Source organism: Saccopteryx leptura, chromosome 7 (genome assembly GCF_036850995.1).
Source record: "Saccopteryx leptura isolate mSacLep1 chromosome 7, mSacLep1_pri_phased_curated, whole genome shotgun sequence".
Lineage (NCBI taxonomy): Eukaryota > Metazoa > Chordata > Mammalia > Chiroptera > Emballonuridae > Saccopteryx > Saccopteryx leptura.
Window position 1 is genome coordinate 51,531,898 of NC_089509.1, and position 15,833 is coordinate 51,547,730.

The following is a 15,833-nucleotide window of genomic DNA, read 5'->3' on the forward strand; positions in this document are numbered from 1 at the left end:
GTTATTCATAGACACGACAGCCGACAACAGAAGGTCCCTCCGTGACCTTAGCTGCCTCTCTCCCACCTGCCTTCCCAACCTCCGCTTCAATCCGAACTCTGCAGCCCCGGATGCCTGTTTAATATTAAGAATTTTTAGCACCTGAAGCCAATAATACAACACTGATACATATCTTTCTTTTATGTTTTTTCAATGATTTGTGTTTTTATTTGAGATAAAGACTGTATATTAAAGGTGTTTTTAGCTTAAGGATAAAAAGAGAAATCAAGTTTCCAGATTTCATCCTTCTTGGCTAAGTTCAAAGTTCAAGTGTAAAATCTTCGATGCGGTGTTGCTCTCCAAGATGACTTGATCTTAGAAGAATTTTGTTGCTGCTATTGTTGAGGATTTTGTATTTGTTCATGTTGTTGTTCAGAGATATTCTGACCTGAATTATTATGATATATTGGGCTTGATGGGGCTCCATTGTTGTACCAGATGAAATATTGTGTGGGAAAGTCATTGAGCAGGTGGAAAGTGCTGTTTAATCCTTCTAACAGGAAAGGCTCCTGGTGGTATTGAGAAAATGTAAAAAGCAGTGAAGCAGGTTAGCAGAGCTGAAGAACAGCAAATGTCTCCTTCTGTCATTGCGTGAGACTTTTAATGAAATGGCCTGCCTCATGCAGCTTTATTTTGCATTGAGATATTCCATGTCCCCCAAATATTTCTCCGATGGTGGTAATGAATTGCATTGCCCTCTCGGATGTAAGAGTAGGTATTCTGCTGTGGAGCCATATGGTTCCCATTTATTTTAATGTGTCTTTGACATCAGGAGAATTGCTGAGACAGCAGAGGAAAGTGCTTACACCTTGGACTGCAGCCAGAACTGCGATTATTTATGTTTAGTAATGACGACCTTTTTCCCCCAATAAGAAACGGTATGTTCTTAAGACGATATCCATGTTGAGATTTTAATAAAATGAGAGTATAGGTTTAGATCTTCCGTTACTTTAGTAGCAGTGAAATGTGTTTCTTTAGCATGAAGTTTTAGGGTTTAATTGCACATATGAGAGATTAGGAAAGCAAGCTGGGAAGTAGGTGGTACTTAGTTTCTTGCTGATAATAAGAAAACATGCTTTTTATTTGGTTTAACAGCATCACCAAGATAGTACTCTGCATATTTAATGCTTTCCATTTGTGATTCTTAAGGCATTTTTGCAAAGGTAATTATTTCTGATAATGTTCCTGTGAGGTAGATAAACATAATTCTGAAAATATTAGTGCAGGAACTAAGAAATACAGATGCTCGTTAACATAATCTGTAAATGGATCTTAATAAGCATTAGAATTAAGATTTTTAATTGATTTCATTATTTCACAATTTATCATTTTCCCAGGACAGAACAAGATTTTCTTTAATTCATTATTACCATGATATGCATATAATAAAAGAGCATTTTTTAAGAAGTGAAAAGACAATTAAATACCTCAATAATTATGTATGTTCTATATATAACTGTTTAAAATGACTGTAAAGATTTCTTGGAAATGTTTAATGTTATCCAAAGAAATGTACACAGTATGAAGAGAGGAAAGAGCTGGTAACATTAATCAAAATTTTGTAAAATGGTTCATATCGGTGATAATGGCAGATGACTAGCTGAGTATAAAGAACAGGGAAAACAAAATAACCAACTTGCAGTTTTCTTTGGGCAGAAATGGCCAGAATGCAGTGTCTAAGTTTAGCAAAATACTTTTTTGTTTTGTTTTGTTTTTGTTTTTGTTTTTCTTTGTTTGTTTGGTGTTTTGTTTTGTTTTTTGTATTTTTCTGAAGCTAGAAACGGGAGAGACAGTCAGACAGACTCCCGCATGCACCCAACCAGGATCCACCGGGCACGCCCACCAGGGGCGATGCTCTGCCCACCAGGGGGCGATGCTCTGCCCACCAGGGGGCGTGGCTCTGCCGCGACCAGAGCCACCCTAGCGCCTGGGGCAGAGGCCAAGGAGCCATCCCCAGTGCCCGGGCCATCTTTGCTCCAATGGAGCCTTGGCTGCAGGAGGGGAAGAGAGAGACAAGAGAGGAAGGGGGGGGTGGAGAAGCAAATGGGCGCCTCTCCTATGTGCCCTGGCCGGAAATCGAACCCGGGTCCCCCACACGCCAGGCCGATGCTCTACCGCTGAGCCAACCAGCTAGGGCGCAAAATACTTTAATATTACATTGTGTTTCAAATATTTAGCTCAAGGATTTGAAAGTATAAGCTTTATTTAAGTGATATATCACATAAAGGTAAATTGAGCCAGTAGGAAGTCTACATGTCACACATAGAACTATAACACCAAAGTCATGATGCTTAGTACAATAAATTTGATGGATGAATTGATGAAAAAGGAAAATTAGAATGAAAATCAGTAGATTGCTCAGTTAGTGGTACTATTTTAATCTATAGTTTAATTTAAATGTGTTGTAGTTTAACAATTCACCATCATCAATGTTAATTGCATTTTATGTTGATGGCTAAGAACTTCTGCAGTCATATCACATTTTTATGGGAACCTTAATGTAATGTATGAGGGAGGAGGATCAGTGCTAAGTCAATTATATATTGAAATGAAAGGTAAAAGAGAACATGTTTTCTTTTTTTAACGTTTGCTTTTTCAATTTTTCAATTTTAATTTTATAACATTAAAATATAGTATTTATTCCTTATGTCCTAACAAGTATGAGAACAAAAGAACCCCTTTCACTCCTCTTTTTCTTGAAGATTACACTCAAGAATTAAAAAGAGCAGGGAGCATCTTTAATAAGTAGAAATGTGAGGATGAAAAATTACTAGTTTTGTCTGACCAGGCAGTCGTACAGTGGATAGAGCATCAGCCTGGGATCGCTGAGGACTCAGGTTCAAAACCCTAAGGTCGCCGGCTTGAGCATGGGATCATAGACATAACCCCATGGTTGCTAGCTTAAGCCCAGAGTTGCTGGTTTCAGCAAGGGGTCACTGGTTTAGCTGGAGCCCCCCCAGTCAAATGCACATATGAGAAAGCAATTGATGAACAACTAGGGTACCACAACTATGAGTTGATGCTTCTCATCTCTCTCCCTAACTGTCTGTCTGACCCTGTCTGCCCCCCCTTTTAAAAATTTGCTGGTTTTGAAAAGTGATTTCTCTTTGTGAGTTAATAATTTTAATTATTTATGAGATCAAAGCTGGAGAGTCAAAGTTTACACTTAATTTTTTGTGTTTGTGTGTGACAGAGACACAGAGAGGGACAGACAGATAAGAAGGGAGAGAGATGAGAAGCATCATTCTTCTTGCAGCACCTTTGTTGTTCAGTGATTGTTTTCTCATATGTGCCTTGATGGGGGCAGGGGGCTACAGAAGAGCAAGTGACCCCTTGTTCAAGCCAGTCACCCCACATTCAAGCTGGCAAGCCCGCTCTCAAGCCAGCAACCTCAGTGTTTTGAACCTGGGTCTTCTGCGTCCTAGTCCAATGCTCTGTCTACTGCGCCACCACCTGGTCAGACTACACTTAATTTTTATATACAGCTTGCAGAATGTACATAAAAATCCTGGGTGGTAAACATTACTTTTTTTCTAAGCTAAGAAATACAAACAGATGATTATGCTATTAATCTACAAATGGTGATGGATGGAAACTTGACTTAGAGTGATAAACACACAATATAGTATACAGATGATGTGGAAGAAAATAAATAAGCTACTCCTCTAATATCAAATTCTGCTTGCAGTGCACTGAGCAGCCTGGGTTGTTGTAGCTGTCTGGAGAGACTCAGGAGAGAGCTGTTTTCCTCCACTCAGTTCTCTTGCGTGATTGTGTGGATGTAGCCAACACACTGAATGGATGATGACATGACATGTATGTTTATGATCTAAAACAAGGTTTTAGTCATCTAGCCTCAAGTGTCATCTTTTTACATTATTTTTATTCTTGTTAATATCTTTTGTTTAAATGCATTTGTGGTATTTGTACATTTCTGGATAGTACAAAATAGATACTTATTATTTCACATAGTCTTATACAAGAGGGTTTTATTTTTGGTTTTGTTTTTATAAACTAGTGACTTAAACAAAAGGGTCTCATCTTAAATTATATATTTTACTCCAGAAGCTGCAGTGCACAAAAGATGCTATTAGTCTTCAGGGTAATCCATTTTGAATATTTTGAACTTTATATTAGAATGGAAAATGCAGTAAATGATTAAAATACCTAATATTATCTGTGAATTACAAAATTATTCCTCCTCTACAGAGGGACTAAAATCAGAAGAATGGCTGGTTCTTGTGTATGTTTGTCATAATGTATGTGGTTCCATCTATTTGCTGCTTTACTAACTAGTATATAAGTTGACTGGTTGGTTTGAGATAGGGAAGAGTGGCATTTAGAAGCTGAGGAGAGAGATTGCTACAGTTTTTTTTATTTATTTATTTTAATTTATTGTGTTTACATAGATTTTAGTGTCAAATTGCTATAATTTAAAAAGCATTTAGAGCTATCAATCACACTTTAAGAACCAAATACAAATGTGGCTTTGACATCACAAGTATCACTATAGGCAGAATCTATTTTTCTTTGATCTTCTGTTTTTTAATGCTACTTTCATTGTAACAGAGACAGTAAAGAAGAAAAAAACTGTTCCTGATTTGCTGTTTATTTGGTGGATTCTAACATTTTCTTATCTTTGCTGACTGTTTCAGTACCTTTTTGGAAACACAAAGCACTTTCATTTCAAAATATTGGGTGTACACAAAATTGCCTGGAACATGTCTAGTGTTTGGGAGAGTCTCTTCTGTTTGTGATTGTTTGGTGTGTTTTATAGCCTTCACAAGTGAGTATGAAATATCACACTGAGTATAACATAATATAATATTTGTAATAGATCATTTTACATTCCATACTTCAGGCAATTTGGGTTTTGTGCATGGTTGAAAAAAATATTTCCAATTAGTCTTTACTTTCATTTTGCCTCTTATTCACCCAGGCCCCCAGAGTATCAGTCTTTTGGAGTTTCTCCCACTTGATTTACATCCCCTAAATGCCTTACCTGACAAAATAACAAAAGACACAATTGGGACAACTATATTCAGGAAACTTGAGGATGTAACTTAAAGGAGTAAAGAAGGAAAATTAAAACAAGGATGAATTGCTTTTGATAGCATACTAGACTTTATTTTCAAAGGAACTACTCCTATATTTCTTGGTTACTAGATTGATTTTCACTCCTTACTTATGGTTAAGATTTGAGACCATGTGGCTGATACTCTCATCAGGAAGCGCCAACTTTGACAATCATGTCAAGATGGATAAAATGTTTGAATGTGACCACAGGAATTTGCAGAAGTCACTTGTAAAGCTTAATAATTTTTTAAAAAATATTCATAACTTTAACCATTGGAAATTGATTTACCATCTAAACTATTAGGCTAATTTCTATATAAAAGATTTTCTGATTAAACTAGATATTTGGTTTGTAAACTAAGTTTAATGACTTCATAAGTCAGATTTGATCTTGATTTGTTCTTCAAAAGATTAGAACAACATGCACACTTTCAGAACCCCTTATTAATTTGGTCTGTATGTTTTAAAAACATGAGTTTTAATTGCTCAGGACTTACCAAGATAAACAACTTAATTTCAACAATCTTACTTTGCTTCTATTAAATTTCCCCCAGATAAATGCCAAATGAACTCAAAATATAAACTTATAAATCATCTAATACTTGCCTTTTGAGTATAGTGCATAAGGGAAAGAAGTGTACTATTGACTTTAGTCCCTAATAGTAGAATTAATATTTTCCATAATTTACCTCTTGTTTAACATCAGATTGGATCACAGGCTCTCAACTTCCATGTGCTAAATTTAGTGCTAAACACTTAGCTCTGTTGACTGTTTTCTGCCTTTCCAGCTATACCATGGCTTTGCTAATAGTTGTTGGCACAAAAAAGAACAAGTCTACACTGAGCAGGTGACTGGTTTGCTGTGCCAGCGTGAGCTCCGGGGGGGCTCTACTATGTTGGAATTAATGGCCTGGAGTCTGGTCTTCAGCTTTACTGGCCCGGACTCTTGCTAGTCTCTGTGCATGCGGAGAAGGCAGTTCAGATGGTGTGATACACACTAACCACATCCACGAATGGCTAAAGTGAAAAATTTGAAACAAATTTGATTATTTTCATTAAGAAATAACATTGATGAGTCAACTTGTTAGTCTTATTGATGTGGAGGTATAATCCAGATAATATGAACAGGTTGTTTTATGGTATGGAAATGGAGCAAAGTCATTTCCTAGAACCTGATATGATTTATCTGTGATATGCTGATAGACTCATCTCAATGGTAGGATCAGAGTATCCAGAATATTGGTTTCATCAGGACACTGGTTCACCCAAATTGTCCTGGAAACACACTGTCCTATTTCTAGTTTTGGATTCCATTTTTAATCCACTCTGTGCATGAACTTGTTATATAATTTATGATACAAGTTATTTTATTTTATCTAATTAAATTCTTAATCTGGTATCGTGATTACTCAATTTTCCAATTTTTTCCCATTCATTTCTAAAGCAATTTTTTAGAAAGAATAACTTCTGTGAATAGCTAATATCAGTCACTCTGTGCTGTTTGTTTTCTTAATTTATAAATATGGGTGAGGGAGGGGAGTAAAGAGGGATAAGTATGCAGTGACAGAGAGTGATTTGACTTTGGGCAATGGGTACACAACACAGTCAACAGTTTAAATACTTTACCTGATACCTATGTACTCTTATTGATCAATGTCACCCTGTTAAGTTTAACTCTCTAAATAAAAAAAAAAACTTTATAAATATCATCATTATCTTAATAATATGTGATCATTTTACAGTAACACCAGTATGCCCTGATGTGGTAACCATAATAGTGTTCCCAAGTGCTGTTCCAAGGCCGTATATATAGTACTGTTGCATTTTGACACTTATTCCTTCTTCAGTGGGGTAACTGTGAATGGGATAAAAGAAAATGAGCTGAAGACACCAAAAACTAGGTATTGTGCATGAAAACAGTCCAATTATTTTTTAAAGCAGTAATGAAAGACATCTCCTCCCACCTTTTCTCCCCTCTTGACCTCACAGTAGTACACTGAACAAACACTAAACTCTGTAGAGACACAAAGTTGAGTTCAATCGTTCTCTAAAGGGCACAATTTACTAGGTAGGTGTATCAGAGAGGTTTCAAATTCCCTACAGCAGATGTGTTGAATGCATTTGTCTGTTTTTTCCAGGCTTGAAGAACACAGACTCTTTTTTTTTTATGACTTCATTTTGTGATGTTAGTCAATTTGGGGCCTGGAGGCTGGGCACAGCAGCCCACAAAGGCCCATTCTAGTGCTCCAATTGAATCAGAAGAGAGACGTGGGTGGCTCTTAAATTCAGGAAAACCACTCTTAAAATATCTCTCATAAGGCTGACCTTATAGTATTTCAAAGCCTTCCTTTTAAATATATTTTGTAGGCTTTTCAATCATTCTTCTTTCAGTGCTATTTATAATATGCAAATGCTAAAACAAGCATAAGTACAAGGTTGAATTATAAATCCTTGTGGGATAAGAAGCAACACTGATCCTGGCACAATGTGACGATGTTGACAATGCCAAGAGCCCAGGGGAAGGGCCCCCTGCTCTCTATTAAAAAATCTTCTCTAAACTGACTTTTTGGGAAAGGATAATCTGTTTTTTTAGGAAATTGTGATACAATATATTCATGCAGAAGGTTAAAGAGTTCTTTTGTGTGTGTGACAGAAACAGAGAGATACTGAAAGAGGGACAGACAGGAAGGGAGAGAGATGAGAAGCATCAATTCTTTGTTGAAGCACCTTAGTTCTTCATTGATTGCTTTCTCATAGGTACCTTGAAGGGGGGGGCTACAGCAGACTGAGTGACCCCTTGATCAAGCAAGCAACCTTGGGTTCAAGCCGTGGGTCCTCCGTGTCCCAGTCCATTGCTTTATTCACTGTACCACTGCCTGGTCAGGCTAAAGAGTTCTTATGATCTAAAAATATAGGCACAAGATGTAAATAAATTTTTAAGAAGAAAATTTGTCTAGAGTACCATAAGTATTCTAAAAAGAAATAAGTAATAAAATTGTCAGAGATTTTATAATAATTATCTTAAATTACTACATTTTTTTTCTTATCTGTAAATGTATGGCCTTGAAAGATAATGGCTTAAGGCTATCAATTTTATGATATCAAGGGTGAAAAATGTTGAAGGTTATCACCCAAAAACTAGAAGCTCTAGCCTGCTGTAAGGGGCGACAGATGAGGTTATCAGATCACTAAGTAGATTGTTGAATTTTGCTTTCTACGGTGATCTTTTATATTTTTATAAGTTCTTCTCTTTCGGTGGATGATTTAAACGTGCAGTTATGAAGGAGATCAGAGCATTGAAATCAAAGTTGAAAATTGTATCGTAAGTAATATATGTTGCAATAAACATACACATATATAAATGGGGAAATTATGTACATGTTTGAAAGCATTTGCTTTCTGGCAATCTCCTTTGGAGAAGTATAACTGTAGGGAGGAGGGGAAGTTGGGAAAGCTAAATTCTAGCCCAAATGTCATATTTCTCTTACTCTATATTCTTCTGAGTCTGTTCATTCGGTCTCTGTTTCTCGTCACTGGAAAAAAGTTTCACAGGCAGGCATTACCATCTGGTTTATTCACCAATGTATCCAATCATCTAGAAAGTGCCTGGCACATAGTAGGTCCTTGGTTTATACTTATTGAATAAAAGAATCTATGAAATGAGATTAATCATAGCAGCCTCTCTGTATTTTGCTTGTATATTTTGTAGGATAGGGTGAGGGAATGACACAAAAAAACTTGAGCCCTCTTGGAAGAAGATTCTTACATAAATCCAAGATTATTTTCTAGTCTTTTTTCCCATTGCTTATACAGCCTTCCAAATCAAAGTCATCTTTAAAGACAGTAGCAATTGCCAGTGACACAGTAGATAGAATATCATCTTGGAACACCAAGGATGCTGGCTTGACCCAAGGTTACCAGTTCAAACCCCAGTCAGGGCACAAATGAGAAGCAATCAATGGGTGCACAAGTAGGTAGAGCAATGAGTTGATGCTTCTGTCTCTCTCCCTTCCCCTTCCTCTCCCTTGTTCTTTTTCTCTCTCAATAAATAAATAAACAAACAAACAAAAGGAACAGTAGCAGTTAACATCTGTTAGCCTTGTACAACTCCCTGAGAGTGACTTTTGCTCTCTCTGTGACGAGATGTTTAAAATCCTGGGCTCAGGAATAACAAATCCCAGCTTTACCACTGGTTATATGACCTTGGCCTTGCTATTTCACATTCAGTGACCTGGTTTCCTCAAAATGGAGACATAGGTAATATCAACCCAAGAGATTGTAAGAATAAAATGAGATAATGCACATAATGTTTTTTGCATAATACAGAACTTGGGAAGCACTCCAGAATTGTTCATTTATATTATTGTTTGTTATTCAAAGATTTCTTCTTAGTTTTATTGTTTCTTTGTGTTTTTCTACTTGTGTATGTGTATTAGTTTCCTAAGTCTACTATAACAAAATGCCACCAGCTCAGTGGCTTAGAACAAGAGGAATTTCTTGTCTCACAGTTCTGGAGAATAGAAAATCAAGTTACAGGTGTTGACAGGGCCACACAACCTCTGAAAGCTGTATGGGAAGGATTGTTGCAAGCCTTTTTCTGTTTCCAGTAGCCCCAGACATTCCTTGGCTTTGGCAGCATAACCCCCATCTCTATCCATCTTCATTGGGCTTCCCATTGTCTCTTTACATCATCCCTCTGCATGTCTGTGTCTCAATGTTTCCCTTTTATATGAACACCATACATATTGGATTAAGACCCACCCTAAAGACTTCACCTTAACTTGATCACCTCTGTAAAGACGCTATTCCCTAATAAGTTTACATTCTGGGTTGGTGAATGTTTGAACTTCACCCTATTTTGGGGTTAGGGTAGCACAATTCAATCCATAACAGCATGATTCTTTGTCTTTCTCTTCAATTCATTGTACCTTTCCTTTCCCAATGGAGAAGCATCATATCATGTAGCACCAGACTGGGAGCTTTTAGGTTTAAGATTAGTTTTGTCACTACCGACACTGAAAGAAATCACTCAAATTCTGCGAACTTGGGTCACTTCACTATAAAATAAAAAGACTGGGCTAGATGATGACTGGCATGTCTTTCAACTCTAAAAAGATCTGGTTGCAATGTGTGACTTTCTGTCAACCCTTCATGATGGGCTGTGCATCTTGATGTCCCTCTAACGGTTAGAGTCTAACCAGTAAGAAAATATCTCATGGCATTTTCCATGGTCTCAGTGGACACTTAGATTAAAACCCTACTGCCTGTAATATTAGCTATTTAGTGAGATTCATGTCAAATAAAAACTTTGTTAGATTTAGATGGTAAAACTATCTAAATAATGCCAGTGAGTTTTTTTGTAAATTTGTATTGCTTTTTGGGATTTCCTAAAATTTTTTAATAGACACTTTTTTTTAATGCCAAGTGCCTTTGCTATCAGAATAAGATCCAAAGTGTGAAGGTTTGTAGGACATGTCTTTTCTGATTATAGTATGATGCAACTCTTGTGAAATCCATAAAACCAAAAACAGAGGTTAAGGAAAGTGAGAAATTAAATTCTGCTACTGATTCTTAGACTACTGGCAACTTTCCTAAAAGTTTGTTTAGACTAACATTATAAGACTTAAACGTCTACTCCACCACAGCTAGAAAAAGACTTAAGAAAGGAAAGGGACATCTGTGTGAACTCTGAGATGTGACATTTTTGTGCCTCCCCGCCAAAAAGGATTGACCCAAGATTCAGGTGTAACGGCTGCCCTAGGTGCTCACCCTGTCGTTTCTTTCTCTTTCAGCTTCCTCCATCCTCAAAAGGGAGAAGCGGCCGAGGACCAAGAATGTGCACTTCAGCTGTGTCACCGTGTACTACTTCACCAGGAGGCAGGGCTTCACGAGCGTGCCCAGCCAAGGGGGCAGCACGCTGGGCATGTCCAGCCGCCACAACAGTGTGCGCCAGTACACGCTGGGCGAGTTCGCCCGTGAGCAGGAGCGGCTCCACCGGGAGATGTTACGAGAGCACCTAAGGGAGGAAAAGCTGAACTCGTTAAAATTGAAGGTAAACAACACTTGAAATTCCTTTTTTGCAAAACCCCGTGGCCTATTTTTTTTCAATTTGGTTGAGTTAACCATTGTCATGTTTATATTTACAGGCCAGACTGAGCATTTCCTACAACAGTCTGCTGCCGAGGCTTTGTTCTTTTTTTTTCTAATAGCAAAAACAGTATATAGTATCTTCACGTTGAAAGTAGTGTGGAAAATTTACCAAGCGTTGTTTATTCATAATTCATTCTATAAGTGTGTGTTATTGAGTTATTCTAGATCATAGACCCTGTGCTTGGGCTGGGCTCACTGGTATCAAGATCCCCTTTCTCCTGGAAATTAGGTGTTAACAGGAAAAAAATATCAATCATGCAGACAAAATAAAATCACAGCTTCTTTAAGTTCTATGAAGGGAAGTTGCAAGGACCTATGGAAGTGTGTAACAAGGAATCAATGTGATCTGAAAGTCAAAGAAGGTTTCCTCAAGGGAATGACAACTGGGCTGAAATCTGAGCAGATAACTAGGTGAAAGGAGGTTGTCAGAATGGGTCCGGCAGCAGGAAGAGCCGGCTGCTTGTGGCAGGAGGACGCCCAGTGAGCACACAGAGGCTGGTGTGGCTGGAGCGGAGACAGAAACCGGGGAACGACGCGAAGTTGAGACAGAGCTTTGTAGATCATATTAAAGCTATTCTCTTTTTATTTAAGTTATTTTTTTAAACTTTATTTTATTTATTCATTTTAGAGAGGAGAGAGTGAGAGGGGGGGCGAGGAGCAGGAAACATCAACTCCCATGTGTACCTTGACCAGACAAGTGCAGGGCTTTGAACCGGCGACCTCAGCGTTCCAGGTCGACGCTTTATCCACTGCACCACCATAGGTCAGGCCTGTAGATCATATTAAAGCATTTTTTTCCCTCTTCATCCTAAGGACATCACAAATCATTCAGCAGTTTCCAGCATGGGGTTGGCATGGCAGGAGAAGCGATCTGGTTCATGCTGTAATGTGAGAATATTTTGGGAGCAGGGACAGTCATGTTGTGGGGGAGGGGTTAGCATGGGGAGTTAAACGAGGAAAGAGACTTTGCAATAGTCCAGGAGAACATGATGGTGAGTTACATTACAGTGATGGTACAGAAGATGAAAAGAGATGGACAGAGGAAAAAATTTAGGAAGTAAAATCAACAGTCCATGATAATGGGTGGATTTGGAAGAAAAAGAATGACTCCTAAATCTCTGGTTTACAAAGGTAAAAGGGTTATGGATGAAGCTACCTAACTCTATGACAAGAACACGACCAGCAATCCAGAAAGAGGTGCAGCTTGGGGCTGGAGGTATGCAAGAGGGGTAGACAATGAGATCATTTTTTGACATACTGTTTTTCAGGGGCTTTTGAGTTTTTAAAGAGCTATCAGGAAGGTGTCCAGGTGGAGACACCTGTTGCTTTGCCACATTAGAGATTAAGTAGAGAGAAACATAGCTCCAAAAACTTCTTTCATCGACCTAAGGCACCTTTTATATTTGCAATGATCCATCAACCTACCAATATATAGGAAATGTTCTCCCATTGTTATCTAATGACAAAAATAAAATCTTTCCAGGTAATCTGGAGTACTTAAAATAAAGGGTGACTCATTAAATAGCTGAAGTGCCATAAGCATACCTTCATTACCTGTATCTTTAATTTCCAGTATAAAACCAGTTGGCAGAGATGTGATGTGTGTTTCAAAACACCTTGTTTTTTATGTATTTTTCAATTTATGCATGTGCCTTGTTGCCAGTTGCATAAGAAGGCAGTCACTTAAATTAAGCTGGACACAATCGGCCTAGAGCATGTTTCATATTTCCTTTGGAGGCTATTTTTGACAGATTTCATTGAAAGCCCCTATAGATTTTTTGGTAACAATCCACCATATTGTTGTTGTCCATGATTGCTTTGCTGTAGCTTAATTTTAATAATTATTTTCAGGTTTGCTTCTGAAATTCACCCTCTGCCTTTTACCCAATACAAACCAACTCTGCCTGCTAACCAAAGAATGAAATAATTCTTCAGACTCAAATTTTGGCAGAACAGTAGTAATGGCTACCATTCATTTAGTGGGCTTTACTTGTAAGGACTTTTATAAGCATTATTTAATTTAATCCTAACAAACGCCCAATGGAGTAGGTAAATTATGAGACTGTGTGTACAGCTAAAGAGAAAGAAGCATAGACATGTTATATAGCTGGCTCATTCAACAGAACAGTGGTTATACTATCTTGTTACTTCATCTTCTAGAATTAATTGATTATCCTCTACAGGCATTGGGAAAGACAAGCTATGTACCTATAGGGAGCCATCCCTCTCTGAAGTTTAGTACTGTGTGCAGCGGTTTTTAACAGCTGGGACTCTATAATTCTCTCTGAAAACCAAAAGATTTACTGTGGTGAACTTTGAAGCACACTGTGCATGTGATGAAATGAAGGGGAGCCACACAGCTTCAGGAACCTTCCTTCATGTCAGGCACTCATATATTCTGATACTATAATTTGTATTTACCTACTTTTGTTTCTTTTTTTTTTTTCTATCAAGCTGAAGAAAAAAGAAGCAAAAAGAGCAGTCTACTATTGATTACTTTTTTCATCGTGCTTAGTGTTAAAGTTGAAGAGGCAATCATCCAAGTGGGTGTCGTGTCTTGTTTTGTTTTTGTTTTGGGGTTTTTTTTTTGTCATTGAAAAGTAGAGAAGTGAACACGTGCAGTTTTCTCTTTTGGTGAGGGTATAAACAAAAATCATTTGGAAATCATAGCTTCTTTCAAATGAATACCAAGCAAAAATGATAATAGGACACTAAGGTGATCTGAACTTAGCCTCACTGAACTGAAAGTATTCAGAAAGGGAGAAACACACTTCACATAAACTTAAAAAAAGATCACAGCAATTTGGACCAGTTTGCTTTAAACACACACACACATACACACTCCTGAGGAGAATTAATGGAGAAGAGCTTGTATATTTAATTATAATTTCTCTAGCATATTAACATTTATAGTTTTTGAAATTTCATAATATCATTGATGCTACTGGTATAAAGTTTAGCTATCCAAAATCTAAAATTAACTATCCAAAAACATTAGCTATCCCAAACTTTCACTTTTAATATTAGCAATATTTGCTTTGAAAAGTTAAGTACCCCTGAGGTAAGTAGCACAACAAATGTAGCTGAATTGATTTTTCTTATTTTCACTGGAGCAGCAGGAACGTCACAAGAGGAAAGCCAGGATTGCTGAAGATGAATTTTGCCACTTTGGTTTTACCTGGAGGTGGTTTGCTGTGAGAGGCAGTAAACTGCCGATTGAGTAAGTCCAGCGAAGGCAGCATCTGATAAGACAAACACTTTCCAAAGCCTTCTCACTTCGGAGACCAGACAAAACAGTACGGGAAACTCACTGGACTTAGAACTGGGTAGTTTTCCTCCTACTTGAGAAACAACAGCCCTAAAACAGTAAAGAAAAGTTTCTCTTTCCGCTGTGACTCAGTGTCTTTCCAGGTGTCTTAGGTTTCAAACAGAGAACCCAATGTATGCAATGGCACCTCTTTCAGTGGGGCTTGAATAGTGGAAAATTAGTCAAGAGAAATGTACACACTTCTTGTTTTCTTATAATAAATATTTTGAGAACAAAGTAAGAATACAAATTAGTTTTTATTATAAATTTTCTTATTATTTTGTAATTTATCTTTTAATCAAATTATGAGATAGATATATTGAGAAATAATATGTACACTTAGGTTTGTAGAACAACTTAATTTTATTTGGGGGGTTCAAATGTGTGCTTTTTGTTGGTGATGTTCGTGTTCCAAACACTGTCTAAAAGTAATTAATAGAGAGCGCTGATTAAATAAAATGCATGTTCCTATCTTTGGATTTCTAAATTACAGAGCACAGTTCTTTTTCTCCGTCAAGCCCATTCAAACATGTCATACTCTTCACAGTAATCAATGTAGTCATCGTAATACTGTACTCTTTTCCAAATTAAGTGCTTAGACTTCATCATCTGCACCACAGTGTTGAACAATTACATTAGCCTTTATTCCCATTTCACATGTATCTGTGAAATGCATTAGGCAGCCGTTTGTACATTTCAAAGAGACTTGGCTTCCAATGCCTCTGGGTTATAGCTTACTGGATTCTACCACCTTGTTCTAGGAAATATAATTTCGCTTTCACAGCTCTGACTGACCTCTCTTTCTCAATGTTTTTTCAGCCTTGATTGTTCTTCCTCTCCTTTCTGAGATCAAGGTTATCTCCACTTTGATACCATCTCCAGTGCTTTCCAGGGATATACTGGACATTTTTCTCAATTTCTCAGTCATGTGTTTCTTGAATGCTTGGTCATTTGCTTTCTTTCCTCATAAAAAGAGTTCCTTTAATTATCAACATTCAAATGATTTCTCTATCTCTTCACCCTCCTTCTTACATTTATGACTCTGTTTTATTTATTGAGTGGCTTACCCATGCAACATTACACTTCTCTGCCCCTTGGATCCCCACGACAGTCCTGAGATTTAAGTGTCCTTCAGGTGAAAGTATTAAATGACCCAGGATATATAAGGGATTAGGGGTTTGTGAGAGGTGGCAGATATGAACTATTATCTCAAACCCATCATTACTAAATTTTTGGATGTGTTTTTTTAACTACTTCTTCA

At 37.4% G+C, this 15,833-nt stretch overlaps 1 protein-coding gene across 5 annotated transcripts in view; it reads left to right on the forward strand.

The window, feature by feature from the left end:
* The window catches only part of CSRNP3 (cysteine and serine rich nuclear protein 3), a 229,432-nt gene that overhangs the window by 192,326 nt on the left and 21,273 nt on the right, over nucleotides 1-15,833 (forward strand). For all 5 annotated transcript variants that reach the window (XM_066345074.1, XM_066345073.1, XM_066345076.1 and 2 more), the window contains one exon: nucleotides 10,908-11,167. In XM_066345074.1, coding sequence (XP_066201171.1) covers nucleotides 10,908-11,167 — 260 coding nt within the window. The remainder of the gene's footprint in view (nucleotides 1-10,907; nucleotides 11,168-15,833) is intronic.